The 21,357-nt window shown below is 38.6% G+C and overlaps 1 protein-coding gene and 1 pseudogene across 1 annotated transcript; one reads left to right on the forward strand and one right to left on the reverse strand.

The window, feature by feature from the left end:
* Positions 1–2,853: 2,853 nt before the first annotated feature.
* Positions 2,854–11,476, forward strand: TAF13 (TATA-box binding protein associated factor 13). Its single transcript, XM_060624254.3, has 4 exons — positions 2,854–2,972; positions 3,829–3,907; positions 7,978–8,075; positions 10,104–11,476. The coding sequence occupies exons 1-4, from the start codon at positions 2,946–2,948 to the stop codon at positions 10,272–10,274; spliced, it is 375 nt and encodes a 124-aa protein (XP_060480237.1). The 5' UTR covers positions 2,854–2,945; the 3' UTR covers positions 10,275–11,476.
* Positions 11,477–12,464: 988 nt separating this feature from the next.
* LOC132672335 (small ribosomal subunit protein uS8 pseudogene) lies at positions 12,465–13,502 on the reverse strand (annotated as a pseudogene).
* Between the last annotated feature and the right edge of the window lie 7,855 nt (positions 13,503–21,357).

Below are 21,357 nucleotides of genomic sequence, written 5' to 3' on the forward strand. Positions count from 1 at the left end.
TGCTCTGCAGTTGATGACATAGTATTGAAATTGGCCCTTCCAAAGTCCTTCACTTGCTGTTTATCTGTGCATTGCCCCACAACCTTTCAATGTATTTAACGTCTATGCTTTTTCATTTGTTCCTATTTTTTGTGTGTATGTATATTTAATTTACATAAATGGTATTGTTATAGATCTCATTGTGTTTCTTTTTAAACTTAGCGCTGTGTTTCTAAGCTCTGTCCATGTTGTTAGTCTGTTGCTTCTGATTGCTGCATAGTACCTCTTGGTCTGCATCTGGAACATTTTATCTGTCTGCTGACACTATGAATGTTTTATACTCGAACCCAGAGTTTCATCACTACCTAACACAGAAGTTCTCAACCCTATCAGACTCAATAATCTTTCTTAAATAACAAAAGTATTATAATGTCTCCTTTATTATTCTGCAATGACATTCACAGATAATATAACCTACTGTGGTGGGCAGCCTCTCAGAAAGCCCCCAGTGATGTCTGCCTTATAATATACTCATCCTTATGTAATCCCCTCTCTTTGTGTATGGGCTGCAATTATTGATTTCTAGTAAACAGAATAGGACAGAAGTGATGGGATGTCACTTCCAAGGTTAGGTTACAAAACAGCAACAACAACAACAACAACAACAACAACAACAACAACAACTGTGGCTTCTGTGTCTTGGATGTTCCTGGTTCTCTCCCTCATCTGTGCTAATTGAAGCCAGCTGCCATGTTGTAAGCTGCTGTGTGGAGAGGACCATGTGGCAAGAAACTGAGGGAGGCCTCTGGCAATAGCCAATGAAGAACTAGGCCCTTAGTCTAACAACCTAAAGGAACTGAATCCTGCTGACAACCGTGAGAGTGATTTTGGAAGTGCATCTTTCCCCATCAATACTTCAGATGAGACTGCAGCCCCAGCCAACACCCTGACTGCAATATAAGGGACCTTGAGCCAACTAAACTGCACCCAGATTCCTGAACCACAGAAACTGTGTGATAGATGTTTGTCTTAAGCCACTAAGTTTGGAGAGAATTTGTTACACAGCAATAAATAACAAATGTATTTAACTACCCAATAATTTAAAAATAATATATAATGCCCTAATGTAATATAAAGGTAAAATACAGACAGTGAATTATAATACGTGTTTCAATATGTGAATGCTCAGGCATGACTACACTAGAGGGTATAATGGTTTCAGATGCTTGGACCTATATGTAGAATCATAATGAATGTGGGAGCTACAAAAGCATTATCACCCAGTGAGTATGGGCTACCCAAATTATTACAAGTGATTTGGCCTTTGGTGACGTTATTTCCTGAAATGGTTCACAGCTCTTGGTAAGTTTCAAACAAAACAAAGTATACACCTCTCCACTTCTATGGTACTTGCTATTTTGGGAAAAACTCTGGTTCATTCCTCCCTGTGTATCTTTCCTCTTTACTTTCACACAGGACACTTCACTTCTGACACTTCTGGTCACTAAATGTGGGGTTTTTTTCCCACAGCAAACAATTCTGTGACACTGCTGGGTGTCCTACAATTTAATTCAAGTCTAATTTAATTCAGTTAGATCCCATGAGTTAAGGGTGCAGTTCCACCAGACTGCTTCCCACTTTAGATGCCAATTACAAGTAGTAGGTGCCAGAGTCCCCACCTTCTGTCCAACTTGGCTATGAATCAGAGGTTCCCATGACTTCCTCCCCCTTGGATTTATTTGCTAGAACACCTCACAGAACTAATGGAAACATTTACTTAGATGAACAGCCTATGATGAGAGCGAGGTCTGGAAGGGTCCTAAGTGAAGAGCTTCTCTGTCCTTGTGGAGTTGGGGGTGTGTCATTCTCTTCACAGGTGGGTATGTTCCCCAACCTGGAAGCTCTCCAAAACCCCTACTATTGGGATTTTTATGCCTCATGTAGGCATGATCAATTATTAACTACATTTCCAGCTTCCCTCCCCCGTCTGGAGAATGGGAGCTGGGGCTGAAACCCCAACCTTCTAATCATGGCTTGGTCTTTCTGGTGACCAGCCCCCATCTAGGATCCCATCCTAAATTGCCTCATAAGAACAAAAGATGCTCCTATGCTCTTATCACCAAGGAAATTGCAAGGGTTTTAGGAGTTCTGTGCCAGAAACTGGCAGCAGAGACCCTTAAATATTTTTTCCTATTATCTCATAGTTTCATTCCTAGAAAATTAAATGTAAGTTAAAAGCATAGGACATGCTTTGTGTCTACGTTTTAACAAAGGTTCTAGGTTCAGATAATTACAGATTTTTCACTTGCATGAATGTTTAGGACATTCAGAAACATTGTGGAACAACTTTTCCTTGTGTGGTATCGTGTCTTGCATTGCATAACATTTTATATCCCTACCTTTAGCCTTCTAACGCCGGTGTTTTTCCCAATTACTGTTCTGATCAAAAAACTCCGCACACATATTTAATCCTCAGTCTAAGGGGTAGTATCACCCCCTTAAAAACTAGTAGCGAAGAAAAACACACCCGATAACCGGTATAGTGCTTGGCAATTAATAATGGTGTAACTGAAAGTTGTTAAAATCGTTTAAGTACACTCTTCGGGCAGCCCAAGGACTGCTAGGACCCCCAACGATGCATAACTACACAGCCCCAAATCAGGAAGAGGTGATTCGATATGTAGAAGCAAATTCAGGGTCACAAGGAGATACACGCCCCCTTTACTTTGCGAATGTTTAATTAATCTGTGATCTTGAACACAGAGCCTAGAGCTCATCCCTCTCTCCCTAAACTCGGCTTCGGTTCCCTGTTAGTTTATCTCCGCGCATTTTCCACCCCAGCTGGCCGGCCGGGACTAGGCTCCGTCTCGCCCCGCCCCTCCCTGCGCGTCACCGGAAGTGAGGCCGCGGATATAGTAAAACCCGCTGGGAGCGAGGCGGCTGAGCCCTGTAAGCTGGCTGGTGGCATGGCAGACGAGGAGGAAGATCCTACCGTGAGTGACCACCACTGTTGCAACTCAGTCCTTTCTTCACTCCCTGGGGTGCAGAAGTGGAACTCGAGTTCAGAATCACTCGAGGTTTTCCTTCGCGAATTCACTGGAGAGAGTTCGGGGACTTCACGCCGTGCTAGCCCTTCCCTCCCGATTCATCTCTTAGTGTGTGGGGCAGGACGTGAAGAGTGGGAAGGTGGCCCCTTGCCCTTTGCTTTTGGTCTCTATTTGTCAGACACTCTTTGAATCGCCTGGAGAATCATCATAGGACGAAGCTAATTATTTTTAGCTCTCATTATGAACCAACACTTCAACTAGTAACAAAACTATATACTTACTGTAAAGTAGTGGGAATAATGGACCGAAAGTCAGGGAATTTGTGTTTCAAAATCTCTATTATCTATGAGCATGTTACTTAACTTTGAGCCTTGGTTTTCGTGTCGTAAAATGGGGTTAAGGCTTACTTGAAGAAAGTTCCTGGCACTGTATAAGCAATGCTTAATAAAAAATAAAGATAGTTTTACTTACTTCGATTCACTGTTAACAGTAAAACTGTGTAGTAATAGGCTAACTAGTTGGTTTAAAAAAAAAAAAAAAGTACGGTCATTGAAACGCTTCCAGCAGAGGCAGTAAAATTATTTGTTAGGGACACTGTAGGAGCCATTCCTGCATTGAGTGGGAAGTTGGACTGGATAGTCTTTAAGGCTCCTAAAATGCTAAGGTTTCATGATTTTTTTGCTGCATGTTTTAGGCTTTCTGGCATGATAATTAGTGTTGAAAGTGGAAAAAAATTAATGTTAATTACTTAAAAGTCAAATGCAGTGCTTGACATTTCTGTATATACATTTTTAACTTACAGTTTGAGGAAGAAAGTGAAGAAATTGGAGGAGGTGCAGAAGGTGGACAGGGTAAAAGGAAGAGACTTTTTTCTAAAGAATGTAAGTAATATTTGACAATGATTTAATTATAGATGATAAAAACTTTTGGACATGTTTGTTCAAAGTAGATTAATGTTCTGAATGTGTTTCTCTGTAGGGACAATATTCTCAGACTTGCCTGTAAGATTGTTTAACTTGTGAATCATGGATAGTAATGATCCTGACCCCAATTTATATGTTTGTATGTGGGTAGGTGGGTTTTGTATGTACACATTTTGAAAAATTTTTATTTTAGAGAGAGAAAGAACGCACATGCTGGGGAGAACACACATGCTGGGGAGGGGGGGGAGAGAGAGAGAGAGACAGAGAGAGAGAGGGAGAGGGAGAGAGAGAGAGAAACTCAAGCATGCTTCACGCTCAGTGTGGAGCCCAACTTGGGGCTCAATCCCATGACGCTGGGACTGACTACAACCTGAGCTGAAATCAAGAGTCAGTCACTCAACCAACTGAGCCACCTAGGTTCCCCCACATTTTTTTTTTAATACACAGTTTTTTTAAATGAGGAAATGTGATCAGTGTTTCAACTCAGGGACTAAGAACATACCTCCATTACTTTTTATGTCCTTTACTATTGCAGCAGTAGGAGCAGGGACTCCTTTGACTGTAAGTCAAAAATTATAATGGATCCTGGAACAGGTGCTGAGGGTAGGAATTAAGTTGGGGCTGTGGACTAAGGCATTGGAAAATACAGAAAGATGGTGAACAGTGTAAGGCATTACAGTGGCATGGAAATTATAATGTATTGATTGGTTCTCTAGTGTATTCCCTCAATAGACAGGTTTGACCCTTTTTGGCAAGTAAGTGGAAGAGCTGCTGTGTCTAGTGATGGTCAAAGCCAGCCCATGAAAGGCACTGTGAGAATGCACTCTTCAACCTGTGTCCTTTACATATAGTTATGGCTGAGTATTAACAAATGAATATATGGTTTATTTATGCTGGGTCAGGCTCAGTCATTTCCAAATGCTCTTGAAACTGCAGGCAGTATGTCTTTTTATTTTTATATTTTTAATGACTCAAATCCTCCATATCTCAATTTCTCACCTAAAGCTGACCACTGTTTAATCCATCTCTGATACTGTTTACTCCATTTGTATGTGTTTTTGCTTCTTAATCAGCATAAGAAGGGGATTCCCACGCTAGAGCATCTCAGTGTGATGTTTGCATAGTCAATTGTTAGCAGAAACCTTTGTTCTACTTGAATTGTTTTATTTTTGTGATGATAAAAATTTGGAATTTTCACAGCCTTCTGGTCTTACCTGAATCTTGATATCTGTTACTGGCCAAGATCTGTTCTCCTAAATCTTCTTCTTAAAAATTTTTTTGTACTATAACACAAAGTTTCAGAGCATTCACTGGTATTTGTATCTTTACAAACCTTTTAACCAAGTGCAGTTTACATACATACTGGCGAATTGTGCCCATCAAAATGTTCATGGCAAAGTATCTTACTCAAAATATTTAAGGAAAAATAGTAAGCTTACAGTGGAGAATCCTGGCAGACAAGTAATGTCTAAAATGTTAGCTAAATGATCAAAGTCAACATCATCAGTAATATATATTAACATCACGTGATGCATTAAGATTGCACATCAGGGGCGCCTGGGTGGCTCAGCCAGTTAAGAGAGCGCATCACCTCTATGGTATCCTTTCTACTAATGGGTACCCACAGCCTAATAATGAAAGAACACCAGACAAACCCAAATTGGGGAACATTCTACAAGATAACTAACAAGGAGTCTTCCACAGTGTCAAGGTCATAAAAGACTAGAAATGTCTGAGGAACTGTCACTGATCAGTGAAAAGTAAAGAGGCATGGTAATTAAATAACGTGGGATCTTGAAATGGAAAAAGGATATCAGTTGAAAAGCTGGTACAATCTGAGTAAGTTCTATATTTGTACCAATGTTAATTTCTTAGTTTTGATAAATGTCTTTGGTTATATAAGATGTTAAAATAAGGGGAAGGTGGATGTAGGGTATTTGGGAACTCTACTATTTTTTGTAACTCTTCTGTAAGTCTGAAATTATCTCAAAAAAAAAAAAAAAAAAGCAAAGTTGTCAGAATCTAAAAGAGAAAAAAAAAACAACTTGTTTTCTACTCCCTGTATCTGGACATAAAGGCTCTTACCAGTTTAAACTCTAGGGATACCTCAGTCCCAGGCTAACTTCCAAGTCGCCCCTTTCTTTTCTTCCCTAGGCTTGATCTATTCAATTCTCCTTTCAGTTCTACCAGCTTTTGCTTCTCCTAAATAGGAATTATTCTTAATGTACTCATTCCTTCATTATTTTTTTAACGTTTTAAAATATTTAATTTTGAAAGAGAGAGAGAGAGAGAGAGAGAGAGAGAGAGCAGGAGTGGGGGAGGGGCAATGAGAAAGGGAGATACGGAATCCTAAGCAGGCTCCAGACTCTGAACTGACAGCACAGAGCTCAACGCTCTGAACTGCAAGATCATGATCTGAGCTGAAGTTGGCCACTTAACCAACTGAACTACCCAGGTGCCCCTCATATCTTCCATTAGAAATGTCCTAGGAGTTCCTTTTTTTTCTTTACTGTACTTAAAATAAATTGTATTAGTCTTAAATGAACAGCTTAATGAATTTTACTTATTTACATATGACCACCACTCAGATCCATATACAAAACATTTCCAACCTGTGACCCTTTTTTTTTTTTAACATTTATATACCCCTTTCTGAACTGTTAAGAACAGATTGTTCTTTCAAGAAAAATGCGCACACACAAATAATGTATAAAATTTTTGCATTTAGGGGCGCCTGGGTGGCGCAGTCGGTTAAGCGTCCGACTTCAGCCAGGTCACGATCTCACGGTCCGTGAGTTCGAGCCCCGCGTCAGGCTCTGGGCTGATGGCTCGGAGCCTGGAGCCTGTTTCCGATTCTGTGTCTCCCTCTCTCTCTGCCCCTCCCCCGTTCATGCTCTGTCTCTCTCTGTCCCAAAAATAAATAAAAAACGTTGAAAAAAAAAAAAAAATTAAAATTTTTGCATTTAATTTCAGAAGGCCTCAAGGATTTCTTAGAGCCTATCCATGGACTAACTGGGAGTTTATAGACTATAGGATGAGAATCCACATGGATTCCATCTGCCTTAAACTACCAAGAAGTGTAATACTGTTAAGAGGAGGAATATTGACTCTGGAGCAAGATCGGTTGCATTCAAACTGAGGTTCCATCTCTTACGTCTGTGTGGAAAATCACTTAGCTTGGGTAAATCACTTAGCTCAGTGCCTCCATTTTCTCATCTATATGGAATAGGGATAATAATAGTATATACTTCAAAGGATTGTTGTGAGGTTTAAATGAGTTATGTATGTGAAAGGCTTAAAACTATATCCCTGGTACATAGTAAGGTCTATGTAAGTTTTAGCTGTTAGCACCCATTTTTATTACTCTGTGTTAGACTTTTCTTCTCTTTTGCATTTTCTATGGTTCTTTCGGTTGAAGCCTGAAAGGACTTTATTAGCAGTGCATTGATCTAGGGAATGAAATGTCAAGATTCCACACTGTTTGCTTTCTCCTTTTGATTACCGTGTTCCTCCTATAAGAAGCAATTAGAGCACTTTCTCTCATGTCCTTTTTCCTGTGTTAGTATCAGAAAGGATTTTGCCTTCTCTTTTCCAATGACCCCCTGCCTGCCCCTCCTGCCCACCCCCCCCCCCCCCCCCCCCGACACACATAGAATACTCCCAGTAAGAGCTAAGCCATTGCTACTCATCCTGTCCCTGGCATGGAGTTTCCTAGTTACAGGTATTCTGGGGTTGTTGGTGAATAGATAATAGAGATTAGGGAAAGAATATTGGTATCAAGGTTCAGTGGCTGGGAGGGAACAGGAGTTCCTAGTAGGGAAGGACAGGTAGGAACAGTTGTAGGAACAATTGGTTATGAGATTGTGGTTAAAAGTCTTTTACACCAAAATCCATACTTGCAGACAACAAATATATAATATATGTTTATACAAGTATCTTGTCTTATTTGGTCCATTTCTAATTTGAAAAAGGTATTGGTAAAATTGTTAAATTTGTTCAAGTAAACAAAAATGATTGTTCTTTTGCAGTGCGATGTATGATGTATGGGTTTGGGGATGACCAGAATCCTTATACTGAGTCAGTGGATATTCTTGAAGACCTTGTCATAGAGTTCATCACTGAAATGGTAAGATTTTTTTTTGTAATTTGTCTTAGTTAATTTTTTTTTTTAAGATTTCATTTTTGAGAGGGGGAGGGGAGCACACACACGTGCATGGGGGAGGGGCAGAAGGAGAGGGAGAGAGCATCTCAAGCAGGCTCCATGCCTCATCGCAGAGCCAAACATGGGGCTCTGTCTTAGGACGGGGAGATCATGACCTGGCTCAGTCGGTTAAGCATCCGACTCTTGGTTTCCGCTCAGGTCATGATTTCATGGTTTGGGAGTTCACACTTGAGCCTGCTAGGGATTCTCTCTCTGTCTCCCTCCCATTCTCTTTGCCACTCCCCTGGTCACGCTCTTGAGTACTGTCTCTAAATAAATAAATAAGGTTAAAAAAAATATTTAAGATATATATATATATATGATATATACATATAAACATACACACATGTATATGTGCACACACAATATTCTACCTTCTCCTGAATTTTATTTATAAGGACATAATTATAAGATTCTAGAATAAAATTTACAAATATTAACCATAATCCCATTATCTAATGTAAGATCTCCCCTTCCAGTATTTATTTAAAAATGTATACAGTGCTTAAAAAAAAAAAAAATTAAATTAAAAAAAGGGGCGTCTGGGTGGCTCAGTCGGTTAAGTGTCCGACTTCGGCTCAGGTCATGATCTCGCGGTTCACAAGTTCAAGCCCTGCTTCGGGCTCTGTGCTGACAGCTCAGAGCTTGGAGCCCGCTTGGGATTCTGTGTCTCCCTCTTTCTCTCTGTTCATCCCCTATTCGTACTCTGTCTCTCTCTCTCTCTCTCAAAGGTAAATAAACATTAAAAAAAAAAATGTGTACAGTGCTTACATATAGTGGTAATCATAGTAAACATTTCTTTTACTCAGAGTTTTATAATATATATTTTCTACATTCTAATCAATTATTTTAGTAGTTAGATGAAATTCATTTAAATTGTTTTCTAAAAAATAAATAAATAAATAAATTGTTTTCTAATATATTTAACCATTTCTCTCTTGCATAAGTAAGTTACAGATTATTTTGATCTAAATAGATATGACCATATTCATGAAATGTCCTCCCATCTCCTCCTTGGATATATTCACAGGGATAGGAATACTGAGTTTGGTTGTGTTCTTGTGAGTTTTTACCCTGTGTTATGGATTATTTCCTTAGTATAGAATAATAGAAGTAAAATTCCTGTCAGAGAGTATGCATTAAATTTTTTTTTCCATTTATAAAAAGAATATTTGTTAAATTTAGGAATTATAAAAAAGTACAGGAGAGAAAATAGAAATCTGTAATCCTGCCATCTAGACAACTAATGCTCAGATTTTGGTGAATATTTTTTTGTTTTTTTGCACATATTTTTAAACTTTATTAAATTGAAATCATATAGTGTATTTAGTCTTAGAGCCTTCTTTTTCACTTACATAAGTAGAACACTTTCCCCATGTCATTGCATAATATTCTATAAATATTTTTAATGGCTTCATAATATTAATTGGTTGGATGTACCCAAATTTGTTTATTTAATGCCTTATTAAACACTTAATTTCCCCTTTTTTAGTCGTTAGAAATAATATTATGATGAACCTTTGTTTTTGCACAGGATGAATATATGATAGGAGATGAGATTTATTTGAATTTAAGGGGAAAACTCACCACCGTTTGTTTATTTTTACTCACCGCTATTCGTTACTAGACAAAGCTTAAACGAAATATGCAGTTACAACGAAATTACAGAATTATTTTATACAAATGAAGACAAAGACTAGGTATACCAAAAAACAAAAAAAAGAAACAATAAATTTGATAGTTTTAATGTCATTAGTATTAAAAGATGTCTATAAAGCATTAAGCATTGCTATAACACAGTAGCAAGTGGACAAAGGACATGAATATAAACACAATTCACAAATGAATAGCTATAAATAGAAGAGAAAGTCTTCAAACTCACCAGTATTAAGTAAATGCAAATAAAAAGTAAAATATTAGATTTTTTAAAATTAATTTATTTTTTTGTAATAGACTCACAAGGCAATGTCAATCGGAAGACAAGGTCGGGTACAAGTTGAAGATATCGTCTTCTTGATTCGAAAGGACCCAAGGAAGTTTGCTAGGGTTAAAGACTTGCTTACTATGAATGAAGAATTGAAACGAGCTAGAAAAGCATTTGATGAGGCAAACTATGGATCTTGACACCTTTTGTACTTTCTGAAGCTTCATTATCTTCTGGGGAAACCATATATAATAACTGTATATTTTCCACTGTAAGGTCTCTATATCTAGCCATGAAGGTGAAGGATGGACGAACACAAAGTTTTCCGTTTTTTTTTTTCATGTCTTCAATTTTAGAGTGATATTTGAGCCTTGAATTGTCTGCCATTATACTACTATACTTGAATTACTTACTGGGTTTTAATGACCACATGTAAGTTGAAGTACCTTGCAAACCATGCAGTTCCTTCTGACTTTTGACTGTCTAAATGATGAAGTAGTATTTATGTATAGGTATTTGTGCCATTAGGTGTAGGCTATACTGTAGCTGTTTAATATATGAAATCTAAAGGGCACCTTCGACTATGATAGCTAAGACGTGTTTCATGTCTTCTAAAGTTTTTAGACTATAGTAGTCTAAGAGATTATTAAAAGATAGCTGGTTTGCTTTTTTTTAGGGAGAAGATACAAAAAAAATACAGTCTTTTGTAGGAGTGTTTATAGTAGTCTAGGAGGTTATTAAAAGATAGTGAACTGGTTTGTGTTTTTTTAGGGAGAAGATACAAGAAAATACAGTCTTTTGTAGGAATGTTTATCTGTCTTGAGGTATTTGTTGTTTAATATTCTTTTCTTTAGATAACAAGAATGTTGGGTTTTTTTTTTTAACTAAAAGTTTCATGTGAATTCTTCCGTATTGGAAGGCTTTTTTGATTTAAAACCTTTTGAGCTTATAATATACTAGTTGTCAAGTTTTAAGAGAACTCATTTTCCCAGGTTAGATTAAAGCATCTAAAAATAAATGTTTTCAGTAACAGGAAGGTATTGCTTAAAAAGCTGATGGCAGGATAAGCATTTAGGATAGTGTTTTATTAACATACTTGTTAGTACTTGTTCATTGTGGAAATGTGTACTTGACTAAAACCATGTATGGTTGTGGAAACCACTTTTGTAGTTCAGGATATACAAGTTTTGTGTGCGTTCAGCTTATTGTATTAAATTATTGCACTTAGTTTAAAATAAGGATTAAAACTGCATTTAATGGGATCACTGAATATTACTCTGTGAAACAATGTTTTGTGTGCTGCTTGTAACATTATCTATAAATCAATATGTAAGAGAATCTTGCTTTCTTAACCTGTTGATACAAGGAATAAAGTCAAAAGTTAAAAGGATAAATACATGAATTTGACTATGTGATTTATCAGCTTTTCCTCTCCATTACTAGTAATGTAATTCTGGCTGCTTAATCTCAGTAAAGACTTTTTCTATATTGATAGAATTTTTCTGATTTGATGAGATTCAAGATAGCTGGGCAGAGCGTTTTGTTACTTAAAAAAAGTAAAAACCAATTGAAAAGCTACTCCAGTCTAAGCTGAAATCAAGAATGGGAATGGAATAATAAAATGTCAATATATTACTATTTTTGCTAATCAGGGTCAACTTCACCCTGAAAGAACTGGTAGTAACTGGCACTAGGAGAGCTATACTGGTACCTGTCTGAGCTAGGGCTGCCGTAACAAAATATCATAGACTGGGCAGCTTAAACAACAGAAGTTTACCTTCTCGAGTTTCTGGATGCTGGAAGTCCAAGATCAGGGTGCCAGCATGATTGGGATCTGGTGAGGACTTTTCCTGGGTTGCAGATAGCTCCTTGCTGTGTCTTCACTTTTCCTGAGAGAGCTGTCTTGTTTCTTTTCTTAAAAGGTTACCAGTTCTGTCAGTTCAGAGGTCCACCCTTATGGCTTTATTAACTTTAACCACCTCTTTATTATTTTTTAAAATATTTATTTGTTTTTGAGAGCACAAGCAGGGGAGGGGCAGAGAGGATCTGAAGCGGGCTCTGTGCTGACGGGCTGACAGCAGTGAGCCTGATGTGGGGCTCGAAGTCACGAACCACAAGATCACGACCAGAGACGACTGAGCCATCCAGGTGCCCCTTATTAACTTTAATCACCTCTTTAAAGGCCCCATCTCCCATATTGTCAGATGGGGGTAGGGGGTAGGGCTTCAACGTAATGAATTTTAAGGGTTACAATTCAGTCTATAGCAGTGCCATTAATCTTACTATTTTGCTAGTGACCCTGGCATTTGTTTAGTTTTGTGTGTGTGTGTTTTTTGTTGTTGTGGGTTTTTTTTAAGAGTCCAGTGAGGCATTTTATTTGCATGAATGTATTACATCCCTAGAGAAAAAAAAAATCCCAGGATTTTCCCTCCTGTGTATTTTCATCTTGCTTCTTCATGGTCCATGCTACCAGCTGAGGTTGTCAGTACAATGAAACCAAACTGGCAGGACAGAAGCAGATTATTCTGCCATTTTTCTAGATCTTTGCATTGTACATCAAACCTGGGGCTGATCACTCCACACTTGTTTAACCTGCCCATGAGGTTCACAACAGTTTTTCCCAGTTCTGTGATCATCGATGATTTCAAATTTGTCAGTGTAACCATGCTTCATCATCCACAGTTACAAATCGGATGATGACTTTGGAGCATGGCCTAATAAGAACCTGGCATTTGCCTGTCTTTTCAGCATTGTTAATGCTCTTCAGAGCATCCATATCAACATTCATGTGCACCATTATGGTAGCACGGAAAAATGGAGTTAAGTTTTTTGTGGGACATTGTATTGTAGGTTGCAAATGATAGAACTTGACTCAAAAATAACATAAGCAAAAGAGGAATTTATTGTTTTTATCCAGCTGAAACAAGGGAAAGTAAGGATGGTATTGACTCCCCAGGGTTGACTAGGTCTAAGAACTTGAGAATCAAGACTGTCCATCTTTGTCCTAATTTTGATTTTACTCTCTCAGAAACCTCAGTGTGTGAAGAGAATATAATAGCAGTTCTAAGGTTTCTAGTCATACAACTGATGGAGGGTACTACTTCACTTACCAATACAGAAACTCCCCAGAAGTGATCAGGGTGGGAGGTAGGAGCTGGATAGTATTAGGAAGAAAGGGAAAGAGAGGCTGGGCAGACAAAAATAGCAGATGTGTGCTGACTTGATTCACAAGCTTACTTATTTGAATTCTAATAACAAGACATCATGGCTCTCTTCTAATATCTAGAGCTGCACTGTGTAATATTGCAGCCACTAGCCACATGGGACTATTTATTTATTTATTTTTTTAATGTTTATTTTTGAGACAGAGAGAGACAGAGCATGAATGGGGGAGTGTCAGAGAGAGAGGGAGACACAGAATTCGAAGTGGGCTCCAGGCTCTGAGCTGTCAGCACAGAGCCCGATGCGGGGCTCGAACTCACAGACTGTGAGATCATGACCTGAGCAGAAGTCAGAAGCTCAACTGACTGAGCCACCCAGGAGCCCCAACATGGGACTATTTAAATTTAATTAATTCAAATTAAATAAAATTAAAACTTCAGTTCCTCATTTGAAGTGCTCATCAGTCCCATGGCCAGTAGCTACTGCATTGAACAGTGGAGATGCAGGACATTTCCATCATCACAGAAAATTGTTTTGGACAGGGCTGATCTGTAATATTCAGGTGCTCTTTCCTAAGCTAATTCACTTAAAAAAAACTTACTATGAAAAATCTCAAGTATACATAATAATAGAATAGTATGAGCCCCATCTTCAACAATTAACTAATCTTTTGCCAATTTTAATGTCTTATCTATACCCCCACCTTTTGGGGGTAAAGGGACAGTTTTTTAAACCAAATCCCAGCTTTCATTGTATCATTTCATCTATACATATTTCACTATGTCATCTCTAGCAAAAAGTTCTAAAAGGTAACCCAGATACTATTATCATACTGTAACAAAAGTTAATATTAATTCCTCAATACTCCGTTTAATACCCAATCCCTGTTTAAATCTCCTAGTTTGTCTCAAAATATCTTTTTGAGTTTTTATATTTCTTTTCTATTGTTTCTATAACAAATTACTGTAAATTTAGTAACTTCAAACAATATAAATTCATTATCTTACCAAGTCTTTAGGTCAGAAGTCTGACATGGGCATCCCTGGGGCTAACATCAAGGTACTACATTCCTTTCTGGATATTCTAGGAGAGAATCTGTTTACTTGCCTTTTCCAGCATCTACAGCCTGCATTCTTTGGTTCTTAGTCCCCTTCTGCCTTCCAAATTAGCAATGTTTCATCTTTTTGACTTTCCTTCCATAGTCATATCTCCCTCTGACCCCCACTGGGAAAGGTTCTCTGCTTCTAAGGACCCAAGTGATTATAACCCAGAATAACCTCCCCATTTAAAAATCTTTAACATAATCACACTAGCAAAGTCTCTGACCATGAAAAGTAACATATTCACAGGTTCTGAGGATTAAGATGTGGATGTCTTTGGGAGGGGCTATTATTCTGCCTCCCACTGTTTATCTGCAGCGGAATATTTTTTTAAAGTAGGCTCCATGCCCAATGTGGGGCTCAAACTCACAACCCTGAGGTCAAGAGTTGCATGCTGTACTGACTGAGCCAGCCAGGCACCCCATGCAGTAGAATCTGAACAAGGTGTCCCCCATTGCATTTGGTTGCCCATTGATTGCATTGGGTAAAGTCTAAATCTCTGTTAATCTCTAATAGCTCTTCCCCCCACCCTACACTTTGTTTAATGAGGCTCTCTCTTTAAATAAATTATAACTTTTTTTTTTAACAAACATGTTTATTTGCTGTTCAAGCAGAATATCTAATATAATCTGTGATTCACTTGAAATGGGCTTTACTGTATTTAAACTGATTTTCTTAAGTAAAAGCTATAATATTAATACTAAGGGTAGAAATTTTTAAGTGGAGGCCATAGCTCACTTGACTTCACATCAGTGGAGAGAGGTGGTATCTGGAGAGTCTGTTGGCCACTTCCCAAGAGGCCTCTAGAGGTTGCATTACTTGGGTGAATATGTGGTCCAAAGTTTGATTTGCATCACTGCAGGCTTGGAAACTGATTTTGTTAGCAAATGGAAAGCACATCCATCTCTCAGGGTGGACTCACAGAAACCAAGCTAGTAAGACCAATGTATGAACATGGATGCCAATTTACAGACGTAGATAAAGTCTGGTATAGGTTTGACCAGCCAATTTTTCCTTTCCCTAGGCAGACAATGTGGGAAATCAAAACATAAATATGAAGGTGAATTAGATGAATGCATTGCCTAGAGCACCAAATAAGAGGATAAAATTAATACAGAATCAGGAAGAATGGCTCCCCAGGGCCCAAAGCAATGCACTGGGGTATGTTTCCTGAGGAGCATCCTTTAAGATTCCTTTGTCACTGGTACTGGAAAGTTGGTTTGAGTTTTCATTTCCAGTGACAGGAGGCATCCAAGCATTGTCTGTCTGTGGCTTTCAGGTGACTTTGTGTATTTCTACTCTAATTTATTCACATGTTGAGCTCAGAGGTAATTCAAAGAGGGGAATTTTACTTTCAATATCTTCAGGGAAGCTTCGTAGTTGTTCCCAAGAGCTGACAACACTAAACATTGTGCCTGAAAATCAGGAACTTTTCAAGAACTCTGCCTGTATCCCAGAACATTCCTAATCTCTAGGCCTGATTTTTCTGAGGGCCCTATGTTTACCTTCTATTTTTTTTAATGTTTATTTATTTTTGAGAGGGGGAGGGGGCAGAGAGAGAGACACAGAATCCAAAGCAGGTTCCAGGCTCTGAACTGTCAGCAGAGTCCAACGAGGGGCTCGAACTCACAAACTACAAGATCAGGACCTGAGCTGAAGTTGGATGCTTAACTGACTGAGCCACCCAGGCACCCCCCTATGTTTACCTTCTTAGCACAGACTGAGAGGTGGATGACCAGTGAGCAAGGTATTAAATGTGTTGTTACAGGTTGCTGCTTTTCCTGGATCCTGGTAAATGACTACATGAGCTAGATTGTTATGATTGGGAAATGCTAGGATAAAATAGGCAGAGAGGGAAAGGTTAGGACCTGAGGTCCCTGGGTGGGGGAAAAACACATATTTTGGAACAATGCTGGGAGCATTTGACTACAGCAAACCCCCTCGGGCTTAACGTTCCTCTTAAGAACTTAACACACCACCTACTCTCCCTCAGGTTCCCATCAGGAATTTGACTATCAAAATACCTAACTAACAAAAGTAAACCATAAAACTTGTGTTACATGAGGGACAGTATGACCATAGTCTGACTCCTCACACAATGGAGTCGAGCCAATCAGGAATGGACAAGCCAGGACCTAGAGCTATCTAGCCAGTAAGGGTAGAACCTGAAAAGGAACAAGGGAGAAGGGAAGGGAGGGCTGACCAGAATCTTATAAAACAAAGACCCTTGCCTATTGTTGCAGAAATTCACTTTCAAAATGTCCCTTCTCTGCAAAAGAGCTTCCATACTATTCTTCCTTTCTAATCTTTAATAAACTTAAAAAAGATTTTTTAATGTTTATTCATTTTTGAGAGACAGAAACAGAGCACAAGCCAGGGTAGGCCAGAGAGAGAGAGGGGACATAGAATCCAAAGCAGGCGCCAGACTGAATTGCCAGCACGGAGCCTGATGTGGGGCTCAAATTCACAAACTGTGAGATCGAGATTGTGACCTGAGCCGAAGTCTGATGCTTAACCAACTGAGTCACCCAGGCATCCCTACTCTATTACACTTTTGCCTGCTGCTCATTTTGTTTTGTGTCCACCCCTTCATTCTTCAAAGCGGTGAGAACGAATCCCAGGTATTGAGGTAAAAAATCCTGGAACATTATGGGATAGGATCACAGAAAATATTTTGATATGTCAGCATGTATTTACTAAGCACCTATAATTTATTTGAGACATAGCACTGATACTATTTTGCTCTATGGTATCTGTATGAGTGGAATTCTAAAGTTATCGAAATAAAGTAAGGAGAAATTTCTTATGTTACCTGTAGATTGGTAAGTGTTAAGGTTTGAACTTTTGTACAAAATCCCAATTCATGTGTAATTTGTAGCATTGAGACTTCTATGCATATGCTCACTATATTATACTTACACAGAAACCCTGGTAAACTGTGTTGAACTTGGGTGCATTCTTTTAGGATAGGAAGAACAATCACTGAAACAAAGCATTTTGTCATTTGCCTTTGTGTGGCTTTATTTATTTATTTATTTATTTATTTATTTATTTAATTTATTTATTTATGAGCCAGGGAGAGGGGTAAAGGGGGTGAGAAAGGCAGAGAGAGATGAGAGAGAGAGAGAGAGAGATCTTAAACAGGCTCTGTGTTCAGTGCAGAGCCTGACTCGGGGCCCAATCTTATGACCTTGGGATCATGACCTGAGCCAAGATCAAGAGTTAGACACTCAGGGGTGTCTGGGTGGCTCAGTTGGTTGAGCATTCTGACTTTGGCTCAGGTCATGATCTCACGGTTTGTGAGTTCAAGCCCTGCATCAGGCTCTGTGCTGACAGCTCAGAGCCTGGAGCCTGCTTCAGATTCTGTGTCTCCCTCTCTCTCTGCCCCTCCCCTGATCACACTCTGTCTCTCTCTGTCTCTCTCTTTCAAAAATAAATAAACATTAAAAAGTAATTAAAAAAAAAAAAAAGAGTCAGACACTCAACCAACTGAGCCATCCAGGGGCTGTGTGACTATTTCAGATAAATAACTCAAAATTTAGTTGGAAAGGGCCAATTTAGTTACTGACCAAACTCTAAAAGAAATGCTAATATGATACTTAATTTTTCTGAAATAGGATTTTTATAAATATTTTGGGGGCACATGACTTACAATAAGACACCTACCTAGACTCATTTTGGTCAATCTCTGTTTTTCTTTGCTCTTTCTAGCAAGTTCTATTAAATAGTCTCAAGATTATTACTAGAAAGTTACTAACCTTACCCTAAAATACCCATCCAAAATTATGATGCTTAATGTGATTTATGTATTATTAATATTTTTAATCTGTAGTTTCCCCCGTTTTTGACTTTGAAGTATGCCAGTGGTTTCATTAAAATAGGGTGAATTTTTTTCTCAAAACAGAATATTTAAAAATTTTTATTTTTGTTTTCAGTAGAACATCCAATTATTTACTTAACATAAAAAAGCACATCTCTTTTATGTTGAAACAAGAGTGTGTGTGTGTGTGTGTGTGTGTGTGTGTGTGTGCATGTGTGTTGCTAGGTTTAGTCATTGACATATAATTTAAGCTTTTGTTTAGGGGTCTGGAGAGGAGTGCTGGTAGACGCAGGTATTCTACCTACGTAATCTTTGAGACTATTTGAAAGAGAAGCAGTGGTGGTCTCGTTTGTTCTCCCAGAGCCAGGGCACTGCTGGCTATAAGTCACACAGCTCTTTGGTGTGTGTATTTATGTATGTGTTCTAATAAGGAGAGTGGAACTTTTAAAACAAGTGCTCATATCCCTGTTGAACTTCCCCTGAACAGCTTGAGGCAAGATTTCCTATTTTAGGCTTGTGCTCAGATTCCTTTCCACTATTTGGGGAAAACCAAAAACTTCTATTTCCCTTTTTAGAAATGAGATTTGAGAATCTTATTAAAAGGGGTACACCTTAGCCTATAGGCATTTAAGTCACAAGCACTATGAATCATTCTGTCAAGTTAGGACCTGCATTTTCAAACGATGCCTAACCTAGTTCCACATCCAGAGTAGGCACTTGATAAATATTTGGTGAATGATTGAGGCAATACCTCAGAATCCAAGGACAGTCCTTCAACTGAGAAAGCCTTGTCCTTTCTGAACAATTCACTGCTTTGCAGCAACTAGAGTGAAAGACAAGAAGATCTAATCTTAATCAGTGTGGCTGAGTATAGAAGGAAAGGTGATACCTTAGCCTAACAGCTATTAAGGTTGTAGTGTAAAACTTGATGATGTTACATTAGGAAGTGAATATACAGTCAATGCATTTATTACTGAACAAGATGTGCCAGATGTCATATTTCAGTGCCTGATTTCTCCCTTTTCCCCACCCCCTTTTTCTGGAAATACGGTTGTGCGTTTGCTTCTAACAATTCTGAGGACTTGTTCAAAATTTAGACACAGGTAACACTGCCACAGGATATGGGGGATATAAACATGAATAAGACCTTATTCCCTCTACCTTTTCAGGATAAGTCCATTTTTTTTCACACTAAAATATCCAGTTGATACACTGAAGTAGAGTGCAAAAAGAAGGGTTTAAGAATCATATTGGTTGAAATCTTAGCTCCCCTACAGATCAGCTATTTGCCCTTGGGCAAATTATCCCTTAACGTCTAAAATGGGAATAGTTAACAGGCATCTTAAGGGAGATTGTGAAGCTTAAATGAGAGCATAAGTAAAGTACTTTATTTTATGAATGCCCAAACCAATCTAGTACCAGATCACGTTCTTCCTTTTATGTAGCACTCTGCCTCTAATAGGTGGTCAAATGTTTGTCAGGCTCCCTGATTAGTAACTCTTTCTAGAAATGATGTGAGAAACAAAGGCAAGCTGAGGGCAAAGCACAAGCTAACAGCTACCCCCCACCCCCAAGGTGGGATATGTGTGACATTCCTCAAGCATTCCTGGCTGCCCAAGAACAAAGGAAAGGGAGAAAAAAGTGGTTAACTGATAAAGATCACAGTGATGCCTCTATCATGAGCCTCTATCAGCTTGCAATGGTCTTTTTTTTTTTTAAGTTTATTTATTTTGAGAGAGTGAGAGAGCACAAGCAGGGGAGGGGCAAATGGAGAGAGAGAGAGAGAGGGAGAGAGAGAGAGAGAGAGAGAAGATCCCAAACGCTCTGTGCTGAGCCGATGAGAGACTTCATCTCATGAACCCGTGAGATCATGATCTGAGACAAAATCAAGAGTCTTAGCTGACTCTTAACTGAAATCAAGATGCTTAACTGACTGAGCTGCCCAGAAGCCCCAGTTTGCAACTGTATTAATGATTTACAAGAAAAAAGCAATCTTATCAATAGTCAAACTTCTAGAAACCTATAGATTGAATTTCCTAGGACCCTGACACCACCATCCCTTCTGTAGGATAGAAAAATCTTATATAATCAGTCACTCCTCACAACCCAAAGGCAGCTATTTCTGTCCTCTGTCAATGGGTCCTGTCCTTGTGCTTTAATAAAGACATTTTTTTGCACTGAAGACGTCTCAAGAATTCTTTCTTGGCCATTGGCTCCAAACCCCAACACTTTAAACCACATCAGATCTAGCTGAAAATTTAAATAAATAGTGCTTGGTTCTTGCAGTGGTATTGAGAATCAAATTTAAGAAGCGGACTCTCAGATGAACTATACTGGCAAAAACCATACTGGCATTTCCAGGATATATTGTATCTGCCCACTTTTTCAATTTAAATACTCCGTAAAATTTTTTTCTTTTTTCTTTTTGATATCAAGACCCTGGGTAACATTAATTTGTGTTTATATTCATTTGCCTGTCACATCACTGAGAGAGTTTCTTAATGAAGACTTTCTTATAGGAGTTAATCAGGACTAGTTAAGCTTTGCATAAACTGTTTTCCCTGAATTCGTAAATACTTTTCTTAGAACCTTTCCTTCACACGATAGCTTCTTTTATCTTGAATTAGATTAAATTTTTCCTGTTCTTAAGTGTTTTTGATGTTTATTATTACCACTCTTTATTATTTCCTTTCCCTCAGTCTGGAGGCCCAGCTCACTCTTGGCATTTGGCCCTTATGAAGGCGAGGTTCTTACAGGTTTGTATCACTGTATTCTCAACTCTTCTACATCGTTATACCCACTGAATACTCAATTCAGCTGGGTTAAGCATCATGTATATTTGTGGAATTGACTGCACTGGTGGGGTCGGAAAGTGAGGTTCTGTTGTCATGGGCCTTGCAACTAATAAGGGTAGTAAAAAACCAAATCTGTGAACAAGTTAAGTAACTGTAAAATGCTCCAAGGTATATCAGCATCACAAAAGGAGAAATCAAAAATGGGGCAAATAAGCAGCTGGAGTTTTCAGGAAGAAAGTGAGGCCAGGAAGAGCGGAGAGAAAAGGGGAGGCTAGATTTATTTCATTTGCGTTCAGTAATAAATTGTCAGGAAAGAGTATTATAGAGGCGACTCTAATGAGCAGAGGACTTCTCGATTCCGAGGCGACAGCCCCCTCCGCGCTATTTCGGGACGCGGGGTCACCGG

The sequence above is a fragment of the Panthera onca genome, chromosome C1 (genome assembly GCF_046562875.1).
Source record: "Panthera onca isolate mPanOnc1 chromosome C1, mPanOnc1 haplotype 2, whole genome shotgun sequence".
Taxonomy (NCBI): Eukaryota; Metazoa; Chordata; class Mammalia; order Carnivora; family Felidae; genus Panthera; species Panthera onca.